This window comes from Haliotis rubra, unplaced genomic scaffold (assembly GCF_003918875.1).
Source record: "Haliotis rubra isolate DU_JTF1 unplaced genomic scaffold, ASM391887v1 Scf101, whole genome shotgun sequence".
Lineage (NCBI taxonomy): Eukaryota > Metazoa > Mollusca > Gastropoda > Lepetellida > Haliotidae > Haliotis > Haliotis rubra.
Genome location: NW_025764904.1, coordinates 2,138,724 through 2,166,222, shown reverse-complemented (window position 1 = coordinate 2,166,222; position 27,499 = coordinate 2,138,724). Strand labels below are relative to the sequence as shown.

At 40.0% G+C, this 27,499-nt stretch overlaps 2 protein-coding genes across 2 annotated transcripts; one reads left to right on the top strand and one right to left on the bottom strand.

Moving 5' to 3' along the window:
* The first annotated feature begins 6,286 nt into the window (after nucleotides 1–6,286).
* Nucleotides 6,287–15,897, top strand: LOC124269098 (potassium voltage-gated channel protein Shaw-like). Its single transcript, XM_046704119.1, has 3 exons — nucleotides 6,287–6,876; nucleotides 13,308–13,693; nucleotides 15,831–15,897. The coding sequence occupies exons 1-3, from the start codon at nucleotides 6,424–6,426 to the stop codon at nucleotides 15,895–15,897; spliced, it is 906 nt and encodes a 301-aa protein (XP_046560075.1). The 5' UTR covers nucleotides 6,287–6,423.
* Nucleotides 15,898–23,106: 7,209 nt separating this feature from the next.
* LOC124269094 lies at nucleotides 23,107–26,652 on the bottom strand. The gene is made up of 2 exons (XM_046704108.1): nucleotides 25,947–26,652; nucleotides 23,107–23,195 (listed from the first exon to the last, which is right to left on the bottom strand). The coding sequence occupies exons 1-2, from the start codon at nucleotides 26,650–26,652 to the stop codon at nucleotides 23,107–23,109; spliced, it is 795 nt and encodes a 264-aa protein (XP_046560064.1).
* Between the last annotated feature and the right edge of the window lie 847 nt (nucleotides 26,653–27,499).

Below are 27,499 nucleotides of genomic sequence, written 5' to 3'. Positions count from 1 at the left end.
CTTGTTAACAAAAGTATACAAAAATAATGCGTTTTCCACCAGACAACCAGATTTCTATCTTTAGTGAAAACACTGGTATCATCGCTCTTGACGATTGATAAACATGATGAATCGTTTAATCGATCTGATTTCATCCTATCAATATGGAAACGGGTTGTCGCTTTCAGTTGACAAAACCCGTATTGTTGTACAAGTGGATTTGTTGCATGGACCGGTCTTTTGTCTTTGTGGGGTTTTTCAGAAATTAACTGGGGCGGTGGGGTAGTCTAGTGGTTAAAGCGTTGGCTCGTCACGCCGAAGACCCGGGTTCGAATCCCCACATGGGTACTATGAGTGAAGCCCATTTCTGGTGTCCCCCGCCGTGATATTGCCGGAATATTGCTAAAAGCGGCGTAAAGCCAAACTCAGTCAGTCAGTCAGAAATTAACTTAAGTATGGTTAATGAAGAAATTAAGTTAAATATGGTTTATGAAGGAATAAACTTAAGTATGGTATGAAGAAAGAAGATTCATTCACAAACAATTTCCCATTTAAGCAGTTTTCATACATTGATATATACTCTTCAAAAAATGTAGGGGGACCTCATTTATAATTTTTTCAATTGAAAAAAATGGGAGATATATCGGTGTGAATAAATGTTTATATGATAATAATGAATGTTTTGAGAGTGCATCATCACTTGCACTTCCCTATGACCATAGTTGTTTGTACAGTAATCTTGAAAGATGGTTGGTGTATGGCGTGAATTTTGCATGTGTATTTTGCATGTCAAACGATTTTCATTAAAACCACACACACACACACACACACACACACACACACACACACACACACACACACACACACACACACACACACACACACACACACACACCCGGCAAGAAACAAACACTAACAACTGTGTGATGCAAGATGATTTTCAAAATTAATGGTATACAGAGATTTATCGACCTTCTTCGCCTAGTCGAATGAAAACGATCACCTTAATTATAAGTGATGTGTAAATATACGTATGTTTGGGGTCACTGGATCGATATATTACTCGGAGAAACACACACATAGGTGGCCGTACATCTTTGTATATTCAGTGATTCTCATTTAATATCTTATTATCCATGCCGATTTGCTGATTATAAAAATAAATAAAACAGAACTTAGTGAAAGTCTTTCGCTGTTAGTTCAGTCAATGCACGTTGTTTTCAGAACGCACACTAGAAAGAAGTGGAAACTGAGCTGGATTAAACCTATTGTCCTTAACGTGTTTATCCACATCAGAACTACAATTCAAAGCAACAAAACCCTTTCCACATCCATAAGAAGCTCAAATGTAAAAATAATGTATTTGTATTGCCATGACATAAAAGGTAAAAACGTTTAAATGTTTGAAGTTTTGAATTACGTTTGCACAAAACAGTTTTCAGTATTGAAATGTGTGACTGTATACCAAAGGAAGTGTGTCTGCTTATTATCATGGTAATAGAGTTTCCTCTAGACAGTGAATGAGTTTAATTGTAATGGCTCTCTGGCAATATTTTTGTCATGTGGTATAGCTATTACGGTTGGTGTATTTCTAAAACATGTTAGTGTCCGTGGGGTAGCCTAGTGGTTAAAGTGTTCGCCTGTCACACCAAAGACCAAGGTTCGATCCTTAGGTACAAAGTGTGAAGCCAATTCCTCCAAAATATTGCTAAGAGCGTCTTGAATCTAAACTCACTCATTCATGATAATTGATAGTGGGAGAATAATGAAGCTTTCGTAAAATGTCAAGAGTGAGTGAGCGAATGAGTTAAAATCTTTAGTCACATCGGCAGTATTTCAGCCATATCGTGACTATATCAAGTTATATATTGATAACAACTATAGGTAAATTATAAAAAACCAGTCAACGAAGGACAATAAAACAACTAAATTATCACAGATATAATTTAAAACTAGTAATTAAATCTAAAACAGATTAATTGAAGAAGACAATACAATATAAAACACGGGCTACATATCGCCCACAACTGAAGGTAGATCACCATACCAAGGACTATGGGGACTGCAAGGCCCGTAGCTGGATTTACACCATCCCTTCAGCGCTGACGATTGTGGGAACATTTAGCCATATTTAAAAATAAAAACAATTACCAGGTTTAAAAAAATTGGTAAGTTTAAATTTACTTTGAAAGTTTTGGGACTAACGTACCCTCTCAGGAGGACAATAATTTTACGATACTTTAATCCCCTTTGAGGATACAGTCAATAACAATTGTAGTTGCAGAATTGGTAATTTATTCCACCGTTTATAAAATATCATTCATCTATTGTACAAAACATAAATTTATCCAAATTTATCAAATTTATCAAGTAATTCTTTTTCCTTTAAAAATCCAATTATTAAATGATAATTAACATTATATAAAGATCCTTGATTGTTTTGACATTAAAATATATATTTTTATGATGTAAAATGTCAAGAACTTGTGCGATAAGTTTGTTTTGTGGTGTGAATAACAACCACAGATTTGACTCAACTCCCCATCTCACACCCGGCAGAACGATCCTTGTTCGAGGCCCATCGATTGGATTTGATTGGTTTGTTGTTTACGTCGCACACAGCAATATTCCCGCTATATTGCGGCGGTCTGTAAATAATCGAGTCAGACAATCCAGTGATCAACAGCATGAGCATCGATCTACGCATTTGGAATACGATGACATGTGTCAACCAAGTCAGCGAGCCTGACCACCCTATCCTGTTAGTCGCCTCTTACGACAAGTATGGGTGGCTGAAGACCAATTTTAACCCGGATCTTCGCGGTCCTTCGAGGGGGATTGATTTCTACAAGATTGGTTGTATGTTGGGGAGGTCGGGGCAGAGCGGACAGGTGGGGTAAAGTGATTTCCACGTTAATAGAAATATATACACTACCACCAGACACCGCCCCTGATATCTATAGAAATATATACACTACCACCAGACACCGCCCCTGATATCTATAGAAATAGAAGCGACAAACTCTTTCCACATCCATAATAAATCTCGATGTCGATGTACAATTGTGACTGTATCATGAGTATATAAATGTATTTGTTTCAGCAGTATTAGGCCTGTACGATGTTGTTTGTAAACAAATCGAGTCTGGACCGGAGAATCCAGTCATTGTCACCATGCGATACAATGACAGAGCCTGTGCTTATGAATCACAATGAAATAGTGATGATACCCGGTGTTCGTGAAAATGTGAGCGTATCCTGCCCCACCGTCATAAACATATGTAAAGTCAAGTCCATCGTTCACCGTTGGATGGTCAAATCTCTCAGAGCAGGTCTGACGCCTCAGCAAGAACAGGTTTTGTCTGATGTTGTAGTCAGTTGTTCACATGAAGGACCTAGGGAACGTATGGTACAAGTCAAAATAGGGACTTGCACCGGAATCACCGTCAGTATGAATTGTGATATGCGTGGGATGGTCACTTTTCCCAGACCAGAGTGATTTGACGCCTCAGCAAGAACAGGTTTTATCTGATGTTGTATCAATGGCACTACACAGTACAAGGCCCTTAAAGCTGAGTTTAGTTCTTGTCACCTAAATGACTTGCCGTGTATATTCACTGTGACTGACTGTATACAAACAGCAACATATAATGTTGAATATATCTGGCAACAATCGATAGGGAAGGGTGGAATCAGTAGTGACAACCCGGGTGGCAAAGTAAAAACCTTTACAATCAATACCCACAATGTCCCCAGCTACTCCAGTACTGTTCATCATTGAGAGCCTTTCAAACCCGGGCTTAAGATCGATGACTTAACATAGATGTTTCTTGGTGGTTATACAGTGGACACTCTGATAAACAATGAATAATATGGATCACGACATTGAGACGTAGGATGACACTTCATATGTATTTTGTATAAATCATAATTTAACTGGCTCGTGTATCGTAATTGGGTATGACCAATAATCAACGTTTTACAGCATGAGAAAAACACGAAGGTGCAACACATTTTGTTTTATGTACGACTAGAACTGGAATACTGATGCCTTATACCATAAAATTACAGTCGATGGAATAATAGAGCTAGTTGAGCACTTAGATCCATTGGATGGAAAATCAGTCTGGAATTCTGAAGTCATGTAATATATTTAAACGGACAGTAGTTGGTAGAGTATCTTTAAGATACATTGTATTTTGCAGAACAAATATGTTTCACATTTCCTCCTTTGTGCTTCACGTTTCCTCACGTTTCCCTGATTCAATTAACATCTAATCCAAGAAGATCCGGGTGAGAATTTGTCTTCAGCGACCCATGCCTGTCGTAAGAGGCGACTAACGGGATCGGGTGGTCAGGCTCGCTGACTTGATTGACATATGTCATGGTATCCCAGATGCATAGACCGATGCTCATGATGTTGATCGCTGGATTGTCTGACTCGATTATTTACAGACCCCTCAACAGTTGGATTATTGTTGAGTGCGGCGTTACAAACAAACAGTCATAAAACCTCTTTGTGAGGGAAGTATTATTTTGGGAGCCCAGAAAATATTCTGACTGTTCGAGATTTTCTAAGAATTGACAATTCTACATTACACGCAGTAATGTATTCCAGTTCAGGATAAACTGTCACTGCATATATCCTGAATATCTAATACTGAATATATCTGGCAAACATCTATGGAATCCGGTATGGGTGAAATGATATAACTCAATTATCAACCCAAGCGACATCCACAGTGGTATCTTACACTCCTTTAGAATCAATGTTCCACAACATCTCCGGCAGCGGTACCTCTTATTGTGTCATTCACCATTAAGTTCCTGTTGCACAAAGACGTTTCCCTCAATTATATTAAATTCTACAACATTGTACAGCGTTTATTGTCGCCTTTTGTACTGTATTAATCAATTTTTTGCAATAAAGTAATATTTTATATTTGCAATGAATTTTTGTATTTTGATGATTGTACAGTTAGGAATGGTCTGGCGATCAAAGATACAGGTGAACCATGAATATTTACAACTGATATCAGACCCCCTAGGGAGTATCGTGTTGGTGTTCAAGCTATTTAGATAATAAAGGTAGAGGGTTTTGAGTAACCATTGACTTTCATAAAATATAGAACAGCGCTCGACTCCTAAGTGTGTTGGAACTTTGACTTATTACCGTTGGGATTATTGGCATTGAGAAACGACAACAAGACCTCAGACAAAAGAAATATAGTTGATAAAGCCTTCATTGTCCGCCTCCATCGTAGAATAAGACAACGTGAAAGGCTTGTGTTTCGAATATACTGGAAATGTACAGTGATTGGAAACCTGTTTTGTGTATCAGTACAAACAACAATGAATGGATGATTTCTTAGAAGACTAATTTCACTGTGTGTAAACCCGAACTATTCCACATCGAAAATACTGGGAAAGCATATTGATACGAGTTATGGATCAGAAAAATATCAATGAATTATTTCTTCTTAGACTTATTGTATTGTGTGAAACCCGAACTATTCCGCTTCGAATGACACAATCATAATGAGACATTGTATCCATTCTGGACGCGTTATGTATACTGTCGGGGAAAAAAAGTATACACTTGAAAAGTAGAAACGCCCAAAATATTAGAAACGTAATTTAGATGTTGCAGAAAACAGTCGCAGAACAAAGCAAAAGTAAGGTCCAAAGTTTGTATACTATCTTTGCCAAACACATCACCATGGATTGCCTTTAGCAATATTCCTACGGTGGTCTTAAAATATTCTCGATCACACAATTCAGTGATTAATATCATGAGAATCGATCTGAGCAGTTATGATACGATGACATTCATCAACCAAGTCATGACGTCATACCACCCGTTAGTCGCCTCTTAAGACCAGCATGGTTTTCTAAAGATTCTAGTCCGGATGTTCAAGGGTCCTTGCTAGGTGTAGTATGTACAGGTAAATATTATATGTATGCAGAAGACGCATGGTGGTGTAGACACAGTTGCTGTCGTATTGACGAAACAGAAAAGTTATACCTTACATCAATATGAAGAAACTGAGTCAATCTGATTCGGTTGTATCACAAACATCCACATATTTCCTTCTAAACACAATTTGTCACTAATTAGTCACTATTGATGTTCTTGAAGTAACTTTTAAATCAAGCGACACATCCTTGACAGACAAGTGTGTTCAACAAAAACTCGACAAATCGATACCCGTAACCAATGCGACAACCTGGTCGCAATGCACGCTATAGAATCAATACCCCACAATATCTCCAGTAACTCAACTACTGTTGATCTTGTCGAGTCACTTACATCACGACGAATCCCTCAACCAGGTTGCATTGCTTCATGTCCAGAGGAATCTGTTTCGGAAGATAATCGAGACGGATTATTCTCTAGTTTTGACGTCTATTTATATTTGCTAAAAAGCCACGACAGAAAAAGGTATGACAAAACAACGAATTAAACTGTGCGTCGGCGGGTTTTCCTTTACGACATCTACTGAAGTTCTGTCAAGATTCCCTGAAACCAAACTGGGTAAAATAAGTCAGTCGAGTCCGTACTATGACCGGACTTGTGATGTGTATTCTTTCGACAGAGACCCTAACGTGTTCAGCTGTATTCTGAATATGTATAGGACATCTGAACTTCATCTTCCGTCCAACATCTGCGGCAATGCCATACGACGGGAACTGGAGTTTTGGGAGATTCCTGAGACTCAGATCTCCGAGTGCTGTTGGATCATCATGTTCCAAGTGGACCAGGGCGAGGAGATCAGTCAGGATTTGGCTGCTAACTTTGAAAAGTCTACCAACGTGGAAACAGAGTCACCTTGTGGCAGATTCAGGGATAGTCTTTGGAAATGCCTCGACCAACCAAATTATTCAAGGATTGCAAAGGTTAGCTGTTGTTAGGAGTATTTTCTCAGAGTTTTAAAAATGTTCTTTGTGTATTTAGTATGCATTCGATTTGTGGGAAGATCATTATACATTTGTCTTGGGATTCTGGGTAAGATTGGGCCCCTTGTTTTTTGTTTGTTTGTTGTTTAACGCCGCACTCAGCAATATTCAAGCTACATGACGGCGGTCTGTAAATAATCAAGTATGGACCAGACAATCCAGTGATCATGAGTTTCGATCTACGCAATTGGGGTGACATGTGTCAATCAAGTGAGCGAGCCTGACAACCGATCTTGTCAGTCGCATCTTACGACAAGCATGGGTTACTGAAGACCAATTCCAACCCTGATCTTCAGTGGTGTGGCCCCTCGTATAGAGGCCGTAAGACTCGACTTAAGGATCAGATGGTCAGTCTCTCATGACACGTCATGGTACTCTGATGGCGCACAGTCACAATCATAGCTATTATCATAATATCAAACCAAGAAATATAATCAGGGTAAAAACCGTTTGTATCAGACAAATTATAGGAACGATCAAATTCAAGCGGATAGCCTCACTACCCTCACACAAACACTGGTTTCGTTTGGAGACGTATAGTATAATAGACAGTTCATACGAAAGTCCCTGAATCAATTTGAAAAAAAATGCACTTAACCACAGTAATTCATAGCTGTACACAACTACAAACATAGTTTTTGTGACCCTTTCAAGACCGGAGTTTAAAAACATACATATAAACTCGCCCTTATACCCATTTTACAGCGTACTTCACCCTGAACCTTGGAATGTGTAGCCGTAAAAATATGTGTTTTTTATGACTTAAGGTAAGGGTCGAGAAAGCGTGCAGTGACAAAATACATATACTATACATTCTGCATAAATAACAATTAAATGAAACAAGAGTCAAAAGCACGATCTTGAAAACATGAAACCGCAGTAAATAAACACGACCAAGTCAGAAAATCTGCGCGAAATTATAGCTGCATCTTGACACCATGATAAATTGAAGTTTTAAAGCTTTCAGCATATCTTGGCACTACGGACAAAAAGCGACAAAACCATTCCCATTATCATACGAAATCTCCGCTAAATTCAGATTTCATCGTGTGATAAGCATGTGCCATCTGACTTTATCATAAACAAAGTCCATTATACGATCCCGACCATATGATAAATATGTGTGATCTGACTTTATCATAAATAAAGTCCATTATACGATCCCGACTATATGATAAGCATGGGTTTTCTGACTATGTCATACACGAAGTCCATTGTACGATCCCGACTATATGATAAGCATGTGTTGTCTGACTATGTCATACACGAAGTCCATTGTACGATCCCGACTATATGATAAGCATGTGTTGTCTGACTATGTCATACACGAAGTCCATTGTAGGATCTCGACTGTATGATAAGCATGTGTTGTCTGACTATATCATACACGAAGTCCATTGTAGGATCTCAACTGTATGATAAGCATGTGTTGTCTGACTATGTCATACACGAAGTCCATTGTAGGATCTCGACTGTATGATAAGCATGTGTTGTCTGACTATATCATACACGAAGTCCATTGTACGATCTCAACTGTATGATAAGCATGTGTTGTCTGACTATGTCATACACGAAGTCCATTGTAGGATCTCGACTGTATGATAAGCATGTGTCGTCTGACTGTATCATATGCAAAGTCCATTGTACGATCTCGATAAGCAAGAACCATTTGGCGCTATTTGAAATCTTGGTAAAAAGTGCATGCTCGATTGTACCTCAAAAGTAAACACAAATGGCTTGAACTGCTGGAATATTCCTCGACATGAATGGAAAGTTGACAACTGGAATGCTAAAATCATCCCTTTTTGACATATGGCATTGTGGAGAGTTTTTGTTTGTCAATGTGAATCTTTATACATATATATAAATATGAAACAGCTGAGGCGGTCTCACTTGCTTCCTCAGTTGATGAAACACTTGTCTCCTTAATTTCAAGATTAGGTGGGTAAATCAGTGAAAGGGAATTGGCTATTGGATGTTTTTTTTTAACAATATTACATTGTCGATATACCCGAAGCTTATGTTTAACTTCTTGGCTAAATTAGCTTGTTTTCACTTTGCGAAACCGAGCAGAAAGTTTGATTCATATGCATAGAAATACAGATCCGCCAGGAGGGGAGCACAGCTGGTGCCAATGGGGATGTCTGTTTCTTGTCTCAAGGTTTTATCCCCCAATTTTATCATGACTAAGTCCAGCATTTCACCTGTTAAATTTTAATCTGGAATGGATTTTTCCTCAGATTGTGCAGACATTCCACGAGTGTATGTACGTAACAAATGCCATGATTGCCATCAATTTCTTCTTCAGACAAAGGCATGGGCCTGCATTATAGATTACTTGATATCCAAACAATGCCAAGTTCCGTGTCTAGACAGTTCACATTATGAAAGTGATGTTGTTTTGTAAACCGAAACAATGCCAACTTTCTCGTACAATTCATCTCCACAACGGAAATGTGTGACAACATTGATCCATTGTACTCACATGAAATCCAATGGGTTTTTATGAATACTGCCATAAATCATGATACGAATGGATTTGGCCCACTTGGAACAATGAAGAATTATATTCCAAATATTGATTTTGTTCGCTCGTGGTCATTTGAAATGTCTGTCCATTGTTTCCTCCCAGCTGATGCAGCAGACTACGCATTGCAAGACATTTTTGTAGGGAAATAATTTGGATGACGTCTTTAAAATCTCCATAGATTCCGCATGCAAGTTGTAGACATCAAACTCTGGTCCTAGTGGAGTATACTGACAAGGGACGGAGAGTGGTCTATTGAAAGACCCATCTTGTCTTTCAGTCTTGTGGAAAATATTCTTTACACTCTGAATCTGCATGCATTGATTTTAATAACAAATGGACTCTTTTATTTCTGGTTCAACTGTTTAAATCAGTGGAAGGGAATTGGCTGTATGAATATGTTTGAACGATCATAGCAGGTCATCGATATACCTGGAGTTAAACACTTTAGTCAAATACCGCTGTGTCGACCTGGGATGTATCAAACTGTGATGTGTCGAACTAAGGTTCTCTTGTTGTTTCGAAGTAAAAGCTGGGTCTGTGGGTTTTCCTTACTTGGTCATCAGTTTACGGCTGTGTCGAACTGTGATGTGTCGAACTAAGGTTGTCTCGAAGTCAAAGCTGGGTCTGTGTGTGTTCCTTACTTGGCCACAGTTTACTGCTGTGTCGAACTGTGATGTGTCAAACTAAGGTTGTCTCGAAGTCAAAGCTGGGTCTGTGTGTGTTCCTTACTTGACCACAGTTTACTGCTGTGTCGAACTGTGATGTGTCAAACTAAGGTTGTCTCGAAGTAAAAGCTGGGTCTCTGTGTGTTCCTTACTAGGCCATCAGTGTACTGCTGTGTCGAAGTGTGATGTGTCAAACTAAGGTTGTCTCGTTGTCTCGAAGTAAAATCTGGGTTTCTGTGTATTTACGCAGTAGCTTTCAGCTTCAACACAAGGGTGTTAGACTCTAATCTGGTTTAACATGGCCACTCACAGTGGAAAATAAGAAATAGATCGGCACAGAGGGGCGCTTAACTGGAAACCATGAAAGCGCCTCATATCCCTTATAATGTTAGTTGTGGCTTAAATCCACGTTCAGTATTTCAGTTGTATGACGGCGGCCTAATACTCGAGACATGACGAGACAAACTAATAGATAATCGAGGCCTCTTTTACAAGACCAGATAGATGATCGAGACCTGACTAGACAAACCGGATAGATAATCTCGGATAGTATACGAGGTATTTCGTCAAGCCAGTACTCAACAAGTCAAGTGTTAGGATTTGTGTTCTCATACTAATAGATTCACATCTTTTACCGAGCTGTCACTGAATTTTATTTCGTTCATCAGATTCAATGAGCAGGTTCAATATTCCAGCACATTCACGGTTGGCAACACAAGAAATGGGCTTCACATGTACCCATAAGAGAATTGAACCCGGGTGTAATCTTAGACGAGCGAATGGCTTAACCATAAGGCTACCCCACTGCCCCCTGACCAGGTTGGTTCACATGATGACTGCGATACAATGTACAGTGGAGACAGCATTTTAATGTTTACCACAAACCTCAAGTCAGATCTCACCTGACTGCCCAATTAACAGGTATACAGGTAACCAAATACCACTGTGATGACATGTTACCCGCCCCTTTCATGTTGACTGCCGCGTGATGGATTGCAACATGAACATCATCAAGCGTGGTCGTTGTGGGTTAAGTGGGCCTATTGGTTTGTAATTCTCACTGTTGGTAATTGGAATTCACTGCCCGGTTCCGGAAACCGGATTTCTGGATAAAGAAGTATGCATTAGATGTGATATTTTTTTCGTTTCACGTAAACATCGAGCTGTAGACGAGGTTTCAATGTATCTAGTGTCTGGATTCGTATTTTGTTGACATCGAAACTAATGTTTGGTATTCTACGTACATTATATTGTATAGAATGTTTGTTTATATTGTCCGGTTAGCTATACCCATTTGTTTCAATAAATGTTTTTTTCTGGAAAACAATTGTTTGTTTGAGTTAGTGAACATGCTTTTTGCGCCGTTTTCAGCAATATTCCATCAATATCACGGCGGGGGACACAATATATAGGCTTCGCCCGTTGTGCCCATAATTTGTTTGAACTGAAGACAAAGATGAAGTGTCTCATGAACATTCACAAAAATAATGATTCATTCGTCGAATAAATCTTCAAAGATATGTCCTTCGTTGTCAGATAGCACATACATTTGCGTCTTGCTGTGGTACGTTAACACGTCTACCAATCTGTCTTCGTTAACAAAATAACTTATTATTGATTGATGTGTGTAAATAACATTGTTGTCAATCTTTACCAATCATCATAAAATTAGATATATTTGTTGTGTCCGTTGTACGATTACAAGTATAATATGATTACATTAGCGTATCCTATCGTACGGATGGCGTTTGTCACAAACACATCGAAAGTCAAGTTAATGATTTGCCTTAAATCCAACGAGAATATATGGTACAAGTTGAAACTTTTAATTGCATCTGATATCAGTTTTTTAATTTATTTTTAACATCTATATCCACAGTGCAATATATGTAGACTACATTCACAATATACATATACTCAATATACTTTCACAAATCACCATCATACAATTAATAGATATCTTTGAATATGTTTGCATACTTTATGTCTATGTATCCAATAGTGGTAATAGTGATTGAATACACTTACAATATGTTTCCTAACCTAATATTCTCAGTGAATAGACTGTAAATAACTCACTGTTATTGCATGTAGAGTAAGCATTATATTTTGTAATTTCATAATATTTTGATATCTCCCCTACTACATGCTTGAAATTTGGAACTTGTTTTATTTTGTGTGTATATATTATCTGTTTCACAACAAGACATATTGCAATTAAAGAATTATTATTTTCCCCTTTAAATCCAAGTAAGATGTTTTCTGGTGTATAGTCGATGATGCCTTCAGTTACAGCCATTAGCCATCTAGTCAAACTCTCCCAAATCTTTTGAACAATTACAGAATAGATGGACAATTATTTCTAATTCTTTTGAACAGAATGTACACATAGAAGTGTCTTTTAGACTGATTTTATTTAGGAATATGTTTGTAGGTATAATATCGAATAATGTCTTCATCTGTAACCATTTCAAATTACTACATTTTGTGCATCATATATAAGTTCGTAGCATTGTGTTATCGTACTGTGTTTCAAAGACTCTTTCCCACTTTTTATGGGCATATGCTTTAAGCAGACCTCTTACTCGAGCTCCAGTAGTCGTCGTCTTTTCATTGACCAGGGACGACCTGAACGGGGTCCATTGTCAGCTGTGGTTTGTTGGTATAGTCTGCTGATCATCGACTGCCAAACATTGATCACATTGGCCACTTCACGATGACTTCTTCCAGTTTCCAGTATGCCGTACACTCCGGACTTTGCAGTTCAGACACGCACAATGAATGAAATCAAGTAAATTACAACTGTGTGACCAACAAACCCATTGACAGAAATATTGGTCCACAAAGATGAATAGACTTTTCTTGGTCGTGAGTCATAGTATCAATAGCTGGTATAGCTTCTACTAACGTGATTGTGTGGTCAGGCTCGCTGACTTGGTTGACGCATGCTATAGTATTCCAGTTTTGTAGATAGATGCTCATGATGTTTATCACCAGATTGTCTGGTCCATACTCGAAAATGCATATTCATATAGCTGGAATATTGCTGGAATATTCATACATGGATCAATGGCTACAGCACTATCTCGTTTCTTAGACTGGCAACGGAAGTCCAAAGAGATTTAATCAATATACAAGCTAACTTGCCTAACATATTTTCCCAATTATATTTTCAGATCTGGAACACTGTTTTTATGGTCCTCGTGGCTGTGTCTGCTATCAACTATTGTCTGGAAACAATGCTTGAATTCCGTGTGCCAATCTCGGGTGCAGAAATCAACAGCTCAGTTCGAAAGAACCTAAGTGGTAATAATTTGAAGATTGAACTGTTGATGTTTACGAAGGTGTACCCTGCCCTGAGCGCCATTGATCTTGTTTGCCTCTGTATCTTTACCGTGGAGTTCATCCTTCACTTCCTGTCATGCGCATGGAAACGGAAGTTCATGAAGAGGTTCCTCACCTGGGTCGACATCGTCACGATTTCCGGTGGATGGAGTGTGTATCTCACCGAGATGGGATTCAGATATGGATTCGTTGCCAAAAACTACGACATGTTCATTTTGTATGTTGTACTTCGAAGTTTCTATATATTCCGGCTTTTCCGCTTTTTACGACTTTCGGAGCGATTTACCGGACTGAAGGTGATATTTTTGGCTATCAACCGCAGCAAATCGGAACTAATCCTGTTGGGGTTTTGCTTCACGATATTCGCGACAGTGTTTGGATCTATACAATATTATTGCGAATTTGAAAACAATCACTTCGACACCGTACCAATATCAATCTGGTGGGCAGTGGTTACTATGACAACGGTAGGATATGGGGACTATGTTCCATCTGGGGTGTGTGGTTACCTAGTGGGGTCGACCTGTTCTCTTCTCGGGATTCTAGTCATTCCGATGCCCATTGCCATAATCGCTGCCAATTTCAATGACTTCTACAAGCGAAACCAGCAACGTCAACAGCGGCTGAAGAAACAGATGCCACCTCCTAAAAAGATGTCCGCAATCAAAGTTAACCCCTGTTTATCGAAGTTAACCCATTAACCAGATTCTATTTAAGTTAACCTCTATTTACCACCTTAAACTCCGTTTACTAAGTTAAGACTTGTTTTGGGAAGTTCAACAATGTTAGTAACAGTTGATGCCTGTTTATCGAGGTCAAGTACAGTGTATCAAAGTTAACTCATGTTTATCTTAGTTATCCATATCCATGAAGATCACTGCTTGTCTTAACAGGCGACTGATAGGATCAGATGGTCAGGTTCGCTGGATGCATGTCCCAATTGCGTAGAACGACGCTCATGATGTCAGCCACTGGGTAGCCTGGTCGAAACTCGTCTATTTACATATCACCGCCATATAGTTGGAATATCGCTAAGTGCAACGTTCAGAAATAGACCAACAACAAGTCTTAGTTTGTGGTTTATAAGTTATTCATAAAGACTGTAGGATCAGCGATGTATAATTAACAACGGGAGCTGTATGTACAATTAGGCTCCATATGTAACATTGAGCAAATGAGAACTATAGTAAAATATGTCATAATGCGTATGATTTTACACCTTTTAACCATTTCCAGCAATACCATGAAGGGAACAGCAGAAATTGGCTTAAAAATTTAACTCATGCGGAAGGTCGTGCCATTGTCTTCTACGTGACGAACCAACGTTATAACCATTGTGTTCTCACATCGCCTTCCTACTACATACAGTTGTACTGTGAATGTTAAAGGCATAATCACCATCTGAAACGTTGTATCAAGTTAATGAGGCATGACAGTGTCTGAAATATTCTGTATCACATTCGGAAGCCTGATTGATAATGTATCATGTTTTGGCCATGGTTGGACAATAACAAGACCACACACTTGGATACACAAGGTAGAACTTTAGAGTTTGTTCAGTGATCAGCGGTCACAGTTGTTGGTCCTCCTCCGGGAACTGTCATTGTTCAACCAGCAGTGAATGGGTACCTGGGAGGATAATATATGGGTTGGTTATATACACCAAGGCAGTTGGACAAGGAAATCGAATTCAGACTGATCAATTGATCGGATTATTAATATCTTAACAGATTAAAGAAATGAAAGAAGGAAGGACGGTTCGGTTAATGCCCTCACAGTTCATCAGTTCAGGGCCATTGTCCCCCTTACACGTATCTCAGACAACGGATGGTACTTCATCCAGGAAGCACTGCCCAGTCAAACCACCAAGATATTATCGGTGTGCAGACCCACCAACACTGCATCTTTCTGACTGTCAGAAGGGCTAAGTTCCTGGCAGCAAACGCCTGGTACGTCTTTAAAGGATTGGGAGGTAGCAAACCTAAGTCACCAATTATTATGGGGAGTCGGACAACTTGACACTTGGGATGCACGCGTGACATGTCGTAAGCGAGGTCCGCATATTACCTCGTTACGACACAGGTCAATGCGATACGACACTCGTGTGACGTACGAGCTTAGTATGCACCTACCCATACGCTGACCACGTGGGTAATAATACCTGACATGCCATCATCTGGCTCGTGTGCCAAAAGAGAAAGAAAGTTCAATGATATACCTACTTTCATGAGTTTCATAAATATACCAAGCTCATATTTACATTTTTACGCAAAATAACACTGTAACGGTCTGTCACCGAGCGGGAAATGACTGTCCCTGAGCAGCTCAGACAAAGCTACTGTTTCACTTTTCAGACCAGCTAACCTCATCCATGCGAAGGAGTCAGGAAGGCTGCTCTTCTCTTCGACACAATACACATAAACCCGGTGCAGTGGTCGTTCATCATCATCATCATCATCATCATCATTATCATCATCATCACCATCCTCCTCTTCCTCCTCCTGGACACGTGAAGATCCGGGTTAGAATTGGTCCTCAGCAACCCATGCTTGTCGTAAAAGGCGATTAACGGGATTGGGTGGTCAGACTCACTGACTTGGTCGACACTTGTCATCGTATCCAAATTGCGCAGATCGATGCTCATGCTGTTGATCACTGGATTGTCTGGTCCAGACTCGATTATTTACAGACTGCCGCCATATAGCTGGAATATTGCTGAGTTCGGCGTAAAACTGAACCCACTCACTAACCTTTTATCATTATGAATAGGTTTACTGGGAGACTGAAGTGTTCAACCTGCAACATTTGGGACGTGTATACCGAGTCAGGTAACAAACGCCAGTACGCTTATCAGAAGGCGATCGGAATGATAAACTGATCGAATAAATACATGTAAATATCAAACCGGTTGGAAACTATGGCAGGTTAAACAAACCATTGCGTCACATCGAATCTATGTGAATTTTAAACGAGCCTTATCAGAATAAATCGTTTCATGGCCACGATTAATATTTGCTACCTACTGGGGATTGTTTGTACACGGGAAAACGCTGTTCTAAAGCATCTTGAATTTCCTGTGTCGAACAAAGCCCATTGTGTCATAAAGAGCTGACATTGCTAAAGAACGCCCATTAGTGTAGCTTCGGCATATCCTGCAGATGTAATTCAACATGCAATATTGCGTTACATAATTATTCTCAACGTGTATTAAAATAACTCCCTGTTAACATGGAGTTCAATACAGGGAAGCGGCCTCGCGCATTGTATATTGACATTGACTTTAAAGACGGAGGTGATGCTTCTCATTTTATATTCCGGCAAATTTCCAATTGTAGTAAATGATAGCAGAGTGAGTGACTCGGGCTTTACGCTGCTTTTAGCAATATTCCAGCAATATGACGGCAGGGGACACCAGAAATGTGCTTCACACATTGTACTCATGTGGGGAACCGAACCCGGACATTTGGCGTGACGAGCGAACGCTTTAACCACTGGGCTACCCACTGCCCCAAATGGTGGTGGAAAGGTAAATTCATTGTGTGCTCATCAATTGTTGAGTATTGTCTGATCTACCCCCAGTGTGTGCTTGTACATCAATATGTGAGAAAAGGTGGTCAAGGCCAGAGAATATTTTTGATTATCTGCCACAACAGATTCCTTTGGTGTAAAAGGGAAAATAGTGGTGACAAGTATATGACACCCGGTGTCCGCGAGACAGTAAGAGGGTATATCAAACGTTATTCACCGAGCCTTTATAAGCACATGCCCTGATGGAATTTATGTCTTACTACCATGTGGATATTTCAACAAGAGGGTCCACGAACGTTTCAAATATACTTTTGTCATTTTCCATGATACCCTCTACATATTCTGGGTTGTACTATGGGCAGACCTCTAAGTCGCAGCCACAAACACATATAGAAGACGTCAACATCAGAGAACAACTAGTCTCGGTCATCTGCCGAAACAGATTCTACTGGGCGTTATAGGGAAAACTAGTTATGAAAAGTATTTGAGTGTGAATGTGTATGGTTTTACGCCGCTGTTAGCAATATTCCAGCTACATCGCTTCGGGGGAGTACAAGAATTTGTTTCACACAATGTACCCATGATGAGAATCATACCGGGTCTTCGTCGAACGTTTTAACCACAAGGCTACTCCACCTTCCCTAAAACTATTTGAAGTGATGAGTGAAAGTCAGTAATGACCACAGTTGTTCGTGAAACAAGGATCTTAATGTCCATATTAACAGTCGGTGGTAATAAATGGAGTGACAAAAATGTGTTTATCATGTAATGTAACCTAGCATTCCTACGCCCGTTTCTTTCGATTACACCTCGTCCATTAATTACGTTGATGTCCGTTCGTCTTGATGCTCAACTCCACTTTCGGAGACACCCAGCTATTAGGTTGTGGTCTGTAAATAGTTGAGTGTGGACCAGACATACTACATGGTATGTGTAATAACTTGGAAGGCACACACATGACACATGCCATCGTATCCCAATTGCGTAGATCGATACTCATATGATGTCATGAGTCATGATCACTGGATTGTCTGGTCCAGACTCGAGTATTTACTGAGCGCCGTCATATTGCTGGGATATTGGCTTGAAGTGTTAAGCAACGAACAAAACGACAAGACGGTAGGCTCACCGATATTTATTGGTTGTATCACACAGCAAATATTGATGCGCAGTTTCTATGCGATGCTGCTCCAGTTAGATTAGAAACCACCCGCTAGTGTCCCACCTGCAATAACAGTTTGGTGAAGGACGTTTTAATTGATTTTCTGTTTCATATGGTTAATGTCAAGTGTTTACATTAAAAAACTTACAGCCCAAAACCGCTATGTCTATTTTACAACTCCTTAGAAACTAATGGTAGGCTCACCGATATTTATTGGTTGTATCACACAGCAAATATTGATGCGCAGTTTCTATGCGATGCTGCTCCAGTTTGAATAGAAACCACCCACTAGTGTCCCACCTCCAATAACAGTTTGGTGGAAGACGTTGTTTTTTTTTTATATGGTTAATGTCAAGTGTTTACATTAAAAACCTACAGCCCAAACCGTTATGTCTATCTTACAACCCCCTAGAAACTAATGGCCAGGTGGTCAGGCGCACTGACTTGGTTGATGCATTTCATCGTATCCCAATTACCCAGATCGATGCTCATGAATTGATTATTCACAGCTCGCCATCATATAGCTGGGGAAATGATGAGCTTTAAACAACAACAAACAAACAACTTGAGAACATTGGGAGGCCAAGTCGCTTAACATCATGTCTTCATCCAGGTGATGTACTCGGGAAACACTTCGACAAAGAATTCCCTTGGGGGCCCTGTGTACATCCTGATCAATACGTCTGTGCCATCAGTACAATCAGCAACCATCTGCATGTGTATGTTTGCCAGTTCGATACGTACATTGGTTCTATGATCCATGGTATACCCCTGTGATTTACATGCACTGTCATACCTCCGGAACACAGATATTCCTATTGTGTATAGACGTGTTAATTCATCAACACAAGCATGACTGCTTCGGTTGATCTCTCTTGTGACAATGTCTATGTAAGATCAAGGTAGATGTATATTATTGTTGTTGTCTTCTCTACTGCATGATGGTGGAACGTGGATTGGAAATTAACGGTAAATTACTAAATTTGATCAAACGTGGGCCGGTTTTATCATGAATTACATTATTGTATTGTATATTAAAGTATTGTGATTGAAATTAACGGTAAATTACAAAAATTTGATCAAACGTGGGCCGGTTTTATCATGAATAACATTATTGTATTGTATATTAAGTATTGTGATTGAAATTAACGGTAAATTTCTAAACATAAACACCAAAGAACAATCAGTCATAGTACTCTGACCAAACAGATTCGACTGTGAGTGAAAGGTAAAATAATGGTGAAAATTATGTGAATAGATCACTGAAAACACAGTGGTGAAACCCATGAGTCAGCTAAGAGCGACGTTATCGTCCGTGTCACTCAATTTGACCACCAACACATTAAGATGCCTCTTTCAACTGGCATGGATAAATGCACACCTGTAAAGAAATCATGTTTCAGGAAGATATTGACTTTGTTGATAGTGTAATGGCACGTAACTGGGTAACGTGGTAACTGACTTTTAGTATCAATCAACCAACCAATAACAGTAAGAAGAGGCCACTAGTCCAGGAGCCGAAAGCGAACGAATATGTGAACAACAAGAAGCTAAGGAGAGAGAAAAAACCAAAATAGGTAACTCTAAGTCTGACAACACTGAAAAGTTGTCGTCCTACCTGCATAAGTTTGTTTGGCCAACTTGAATCAAATATGGAACAGAAACAGACAAAATTATTGATAACAAAACTGAAGCTGTGACTAAGTATATGCTATGGATAAGGTTGGTGTATCCAAGAAGCAACACACACTCAAGAATCATAACGAGAGTTGAACATTGTCATACAACACTTACCAGAGGGACAGAATGAAAATGTGGTCTCTTAAGTCAAAGGTTTTCTGAAAAATGGTTTAAAATAACGTGGTGTTACAGTGTCGAATGCAGGTTATATGGCGGAAGTCTGTAATTAATCGAGTTTGGACCAGGCAATCCAGTGATGAATAGCCTGAGCATCGATCTACCCAACTGGGATACGATGACATGTGTCAACCAAGTCAGCAAGCCTGACCACCTGATCCCGTTAGTCGCCTCTTTGTGGCTGAAGTATTAGGAAGTAAATGACGTGCATCTCAGGACCATGACCCTGACGGTGGCGAGACGGCCAACTCATCAACCAACGGTATCCAGCTAACGTTTCCAGGCATGACAGACACATCAGGCGGACGTGGACAGGAGTTACCGTTCTTCACGGGATGAACACATTGCAAGCCAGCCCCGTGACAGGCTCATTATGAACATTAGCTGTCATTTTGTTTTGGGAATGTAAACGGCTGGAGCTCCGACATTTCTTCCTGACAGTTGGCATCGCAGAAAATATCCTGACAAATGACACCTGATCTGTACCTGGTTATACATGGTTTGGTTAATAAAGAAAGTTATTACATACCAGAGCTAAGTGTGGTTCAGGTGGCGATAAGGGGCGGCAGGGTAGCCTAGTGGTTAAAGCGTTGGCTCATCACGCCGAAGACCCGGGGTTCGAATCCCCACATGGGTACATTATTATGTGAAGCCCATTTCTGGTGTCCCACGCCGTGATGTTTGCTGGAATATTGCTAAAAAACTCAAACTCAGTCCAGTCAGGTGGCGATGGGTCCCTCATGAAATTATTCAGCTTTATTGTCAGGTTTCCAAAGTAAATATAATGGATGATTGTTTTGAAGGAATATTATAGCTTTCACAGATCTTCTAACAATGTTTACCATATGTGTGTATGTTATCGACCCCCAGACAATCTACTGCAAGTGTACAGTTTTTGACACTCTAACAGTCAACATACAAACATACCGAAAGTCAGGTATTTGTGTTTGGAGACTTTACTAGCATATGTTTGGACACAGAAGAGTTTATGGTTGGAGTTGATATATTACACTTACTCATGATGTAATTGATTTTAAGACCAGCAGGTGCGCCGCAAAACTATGCGACTATGCGACCAAATTTGGTGTATCTTAAATGAAAGAAACACACTAATAACTTGTTACACTTCTATATTTTACAAAGGAGTTGAACGTGCTGGGACACGAGTAGAACGTGAACTTAGTTTAGAAGATATTGATCCCCGTACTATATCAGACCATTCCCTCCTAACTTTGATAATTGGTACACAGGAGAATGTTCATCGACTGGTACCTGGATCTGATCTCTGGACGGTCTGTATTAAACACACAGATACCTGGCTGCTTTTACATTTGGTGATTAATGACCTTGAGTTGGCTGGAGTGAGTGAGTGAGTTAAGATTTAACGTCACATCGGCAATATTGCAACCATATCGTGACTGAGTTGACTGGAGCATCACAAGACAACACTGACTCAGCATAAGATATTTTTGCAATATGATCAGTGATGAAATGCATGTGAGATTCTGTTTAAGCTTATAAAGCTGATATACGGAAATCAGAAGAAGAAAAGAAGAAAGAAGTCAAGGTTTCGGTGAGGACTTGGAATATATGCATCGCCTGCAGCACTAATATAGACCAACTTTATTCTTAATTTATCTGACTTAAAGGTTCCATCTTTATTTCTGCTGTTAGTTACTTCTTCAATCATTTGCCAGAAAACACGTCAGCAGCTAAATTCAGAGGTAATTGGTAATCGTATAGACTTAAAAGTTGAGAATAAAATGTTACCATTCATTTCTAATTAAATTGCATTTAAATTACAAAATAATTTCATTAAAAACTTCATTGTGAGTGAGTGAGTTAAAATTTTACATCGCATCGGCAATATTACAGCCATATAGCGATGAAAACAAAGGACAGTAAAACCAACTATAGACTATCACAGATATATATTTAAAACTAGTAATTAAATCTAACAATTAATTAACTATAGAGGACGATACAATGGAAAAAAACAGGCTATAGATCGCTAACAGCTGAAGGTAGATCACCATACTAGGGACCGTGGGGACTACCTGTGCTTTGCTACCTGCATGGACCCTAGTAGGATGTACAACATCCCTTCCAGCCGCTGGCGAATGTAGGAAATATTTAGCCAACTTTAAAGAAAAAAAATACTGCGTTTTAAAAATCTGGTAAGTTGAAAACTTAGCTTTGAAAGGACTTACGTACCCTCTCAGGAGAAAAAACATCATTGTATTTCATACAGTGATGAATGCCTGTGATAACCCTTGAAATGGTACACGCCTCGCTGCCACCACACGGACCTACGAGGACAAACGTGTGAAGTAGTAAAGTAGATAGAAATGACAATGATGCAATCGCATGTGTTGTGACGTTGTGCTCAGTGCCAAGCGTTGGTGTGCTTAACTTCGTTGCTACATGAAAGTCGAGGTCTACTAGTTGCAAATATGCATAAACTGAAACATTTGGCACATTGTTTTGAAAGAGGGGTATAGGTATTCTGTGGACACTATATTTATAAAAATATGGACATTATTGGACCTTTATTGAAACAACGATTACAAAACAATTTGGCAGAGCCATAATTGCTACAAAGCAGAATTTGAGTCAACCTACACTGCTGTGAAGATTCCTGGGATGGAAACTGTTTTGTATAACAGTATTTCAGTATTGCTGGTAGGTGACTGATTCATTGTCAAAATTATTTCGTTTGCTTACTGCATCAGTGAGCTTTATCTGAATGCGAATTATTACACCTTTAACATGAACTCATCTCTTAGGCAGCCAAACTTCCAAATACTAGTATGTTAACTTCGCATGAAGACACTCTGTTTTCAATGTTGTTAACACTAGAAACTACAGGCAAATTTGATTCCACAGACAGGACATAAGGCACTGGAATTTGAGGCGAAAAACATGCAATGAGGGATAGATCATGGTCTTTCATGATTCACCATCCATTCTTAGCGAGACAGTATATTGTGTCTATCCTGAACTTAATCAGGCAATTACACCGTTATTTAATGCAACGATAAGACCTCCCAACAAGCCTCCAATGTCAAAAGGTTCCATTCATGTCATGTGGTCAGGAGATGGAGCTCTCCCACGCCCTTTGAACTAAAACCATTTTGTGGCATTGGTTCCTTCTGAAGATAATCCATCATGTCTGAAAGAGACATCTCTCTTAGAAACATCCATCAGAAGTAGTCCAGACCATGACACCAGTTAAAAAGCAAAACCATCAATAGAGGCAAACAAAAATAAAAAGCATTCTTTCAAAGCATGAAGACACCTCTTGTCCAGAAACATCATCAACATCTAAGGTACGGCCAGACAGTTTCATCGACCTTAAAACCTCTCGGTCAGGAGGTACCAAGCGGAATGTTGCTGCAGAGCTCCCGAAACAGATGTAGGTTTTCCATCCGACTTCATCCTCATCACAGTAAACGTGAAGAAACTGATAAACCACATTTAGGTACTTCCAGTTGATATGGTAGAGATGAAAGTGTCTGCGTTGACTGACAGTGAAAAGTTGAAGTACGTGGCTGATCCACTTCATTCCTGGCACTCATTACGAATTTCCAGTTGGATATGATGATTATCAAAGTATTGTGATTGAAACTAAATAGTAAACTAAAAAACCAAACCCACCAATGAACAATCAGTCATGTGCATCTGGTTATTCAAACGGATTCGACTCTGCGTAAAAGGTAAAACAATGGTGAAAATTGTGTACAATGGTGAATAATGGTGAATCAGATCACTGAAAAAACAGTGATGAAACCAATGAGTTTGAGAAGAGCCATGCTACCGTCCCGGTCACTAAATTTGACCACCCAACACATTATGACGCCTTTTTCGGATAAATGCACATGCGTGAGTTTGAGCGTCAGCCTCCTTTGAGCTCTGGCAAATCCTGATTTTAGTGATTAATGCGTTTTTTATGGTTTCCCGAACGCCACTTAAACTCTTCAATTAGTGTGTAGTTCACATCTGTGAAGAAATTATGTTTGAGGAAGGTATTGATGTGAACTCGTCGCAAGACTTTGTTGACAGCGTAATGGCGGGTAACTGGGTAACTAACATTTGTAGCAACCCATCAACTGACACTGAGTATCAAACAACCAACCAACAACAGTACGAAGAGGCCACTAGTCCAGGAGACGAAAGCGAACGAGCAGTTTAACGCCGCACTCAGTAGTCTGGAGTCTGGATCAGACAATCCAGTGATCAACAGCACCAGCATCGATCAACGCAATTGGAATACGATTACATATGTCAACCAAGTCAGCGAGCCTGACCACCTGACCCCGTTAGTCGCCTCTTTGTAGCTAAAGTGTGGCGATACGGCCAACCCATCAACCAACGATATCCAGCTAACGGTTCCAGGAGTGACAGACACACGGTGCAACCACAAGAGTTACCGTTCTTCACGGGATGAACGGACTGTCAGCCAAACCTGTGACAGGCCCCAGAATGAACATTAGCCAGTCTTTGGTTTGGAAAACCGAACGGTTGGAGCGCCGACATTTCTTCTGACAGTAAGCAGGTGCGTACTACACAGACTCTGTTCGGCATAGCAGCAACTCATCGGACAATAGACAACGGTTTATCTGTACCCGATTATACATGGTTTGGTCAAATTTGAAAGTTATTACACACTTGGGCTAAGTGTGGTTCAGGTGGCGATGGCACCATAATGAAATCAGCGTTATTGCCAGGTTTCCAAGTAAATATATAGATGATCCCATTGAAGGATTATAATAGCTTTCACTTCTCACAATGTTTACCAGATGTGTGTATGTTATCTATCCCCAGACAATCTACTACAAGCGTACAGTTTTTGACACTCTAAGATACAAACACTCTAACATGCAGTCAACATACAAACATACCGAAAGTCAGGTATTTGTGTTTAGAGATTTTAGTAGCAGATGTTTGGACACAGAAGTGTTTACGGCTGGAGTTCATATATTACACCCTTATGTAATTGATTTTATGACCAGCAGGTACCCCGCAATACTATGTGATTCCCTCTTAATCTGGATAATTGGTACACATGAGAATGTTCATGGAGTGGTACCAGGATCTGATACCTGACGGTCCAGTGTTAAACACGAATACGGATATCCTGACTGGGTAGCCCAGTGGTTAAAGCATTGGCTCGTCACGCCGAAGACCCGGGTTCGAATCCCCACATGGGTACAATGTGTGAAGCCCATTTCTGGTGTCCCCCGCCGTGATGTTGCTGGAATATTCCTAAAAGCGGCGTAAAACCAAACTCAGTCAGTCCTTCAGTCAAGTGACGAACAAGAAGTGCTCTATAAATGGATATCGGAGTTTAATAAGTTCCTGGATGTACCACTACACCAAACTCATGGGACGGAAAATTACAGTCAGCTGGTACTAAATGAGAATCCTGTTTTTGAAGCTCCAATCAGTGAGGATGAAATTGAATTCTCAGTGAAATCTGTGAAGAATGGTTACACGGGAGAGGGGGAGCTACACATAGAAATCCTTATAAACCCTAATCTTCTAACTATTCTACACACGTAATTGAATATCCGTTGTGACAATGGACGAATGCCTTATGATTTATTTGGCGTACATGTTACAGTAAATGTGTCAAATCAGGAATTGTATATATTTCCTGTAATATTTAGGAAATGTGTACATTTCCTGATTCACTCAGTAAATGTACACATTTCCTAAATATTCCAGGACATTTACACATTTCCTGATTTGAGGGCCTGATTTTTTTACACATTTCCTGATATGATCTTTTTGCTATCTCAAATAATACAGATTCGATTTAAAGGACAAACAAATCATCAATTTACACGAACTCATTTATTGTGGCAATTCAAGCTTGAATGACAACGGCTATTACACTTAAGTCCTGCTTTGTAACATTTACATTTGATGGTTTTGCACTGCTTAGCATTTTGCGCACAATTGCACTTAGTGTATCCTTGACCACCACAGACTAATTCTTGCTGCACAGCTTGACGCAGTCCAATTTCTTTGTCAGTTTGTACATCAACCATGGACAAATTGTTCTGAGCGCTCAAGTCATATTGACTTCTGCAGTAGCGTTCCTTCAGGATACCAGATCTCACAGCAACTCGATACAAGTCATTCTCATTTCCATCCAATATAACACCCATGATATTTCGGGGTTCCCCTTTGCCACGATCTACAAGGGGGATTGGTATTGTCACATTATCACCTGGATTTCCAGCAACATGTTCCAAACGACTGCGTTTCACCATGCGTTCAGCTTGAGCAAACCGTCCATCAGCAGCTTCCTTGCGGTTTAGCTGGCTGTTTTGATGCTGCTCCTCAATCTGTGAGATCTCTGATGATGATGACTCTGCAGAGGATGGATGGTCCTGCTGGTGTGTTGCTGACGGTGTTGTAGACGGCTCGAATGCTGCATGGAGGTCATCTTCAGTGACCAGACGTTCCAGTATTTCAGGGGGAAGGGTAGACGAACGAAGACCTACTTTCGGCTCACTTCCAAACAGGGCTCTGAAAGGTGACTGCTTGATTCCAGAGTGATGGCTGTTGTTTTTTCTGGAACTGCACAAATCGTAGTCCATTGGGCCAGTCGGTTGTGTCATTGACCGCTAACCAGGCAACTAACATATCCTCGATGTCACAGTTAAGACGTTCTACAGACCCCTGGCTTTGGGAATGACGAGGCTTGCCATGTACCATCAACAGATCTGGCCACATAACCTTCAGCTCACTGATGACCAATGCGGTAAATTCACTGACGTTGTCACTTTGAAGAATCTGTGGCGCACCAAACAGCAAAAATATATCTATTAGCTGCAAAGCAACTTCTGCAGCACGCTCGAAGTGAGGGGGCGCAGTACACAGTATTTTGTGAGATGGTCCTGGTACACCATGATCCAACGGTGGTAACCTTTAGCCATTGACTGCATATCAACCTGTGCACGGGAACTAAAGTCTTTGGAGAGAATTGGACTTACAACCACACCCTTGGTGGTGAGACACTTTCTCTTCTTCTGGCACTGGACACACAGAGATTTGAAGAGTTTAATGGCATCACAGGTGATGTTGGCATACTTGTCTAACTCTTTGATCATTTTGTCTCTCCCACCATGAACTGTGAAAATGTGGGCACGTTTCACAATGTCGAACATCTCATCAATGTGTGCAAAGTAGCAAGGAGGTTGGGAAGGTACGCTTACGAACCAGCTTTTCTACATCAGCACACTGCAGGACTTCATAGCGACCAAGGACATAGTACTGGCGATTTGACTTCTTATCAGCAGTACTTGCTACCTTAAAGGTCACATGCAACCAAAAAATCAAACATAATTAAAACACAATTATCACTTATTCATGACATATAATATACATTCTTGGTTATGAAAAAACATATAAACAAAATTATAAGCGTACAATCGCAAATCAAAAGTGCAATATTGTGTACTTCGG

Bases quoted from the DNA above. Each gene is read 5' to 3' on its own strand.
- LOC124269098 (XM_046704119.1), top strand. From the start codon at position 6,424: ATGACAAAACAACGAATTAAACTGTGCGTCGGCGGGTTTTCCTTTACG. The intron at 6,877-13,307 runs GTTAGCTGTTGT...TTATATTTTCAG, and splicing joins ATTATTCAAGGATTGCAAAG to ATCTGGAACACTGTTTTTAT. The intron at 13,694-15,830 runs GTATGTTGTACT...TTCACTTTTCAG, and splicing joins AACTACGACATGTTCATTTT to ACCAGCTAACCTCATCCATG.
- LOC124269094 (XM_046704108.1), bottom strand. From the start codon at position 26,652: ATGACACAACCGACTGGCCCAATGGACTACGATTTGTGCAGTTCCAGA. The intron at 23,196-25,946 runs GTAAATGTTACA...TGTCTCTTTCAG, and splicing joins GCAGTGCAAAACCATCAAAT to ACATGATGGATTATCTTCAG.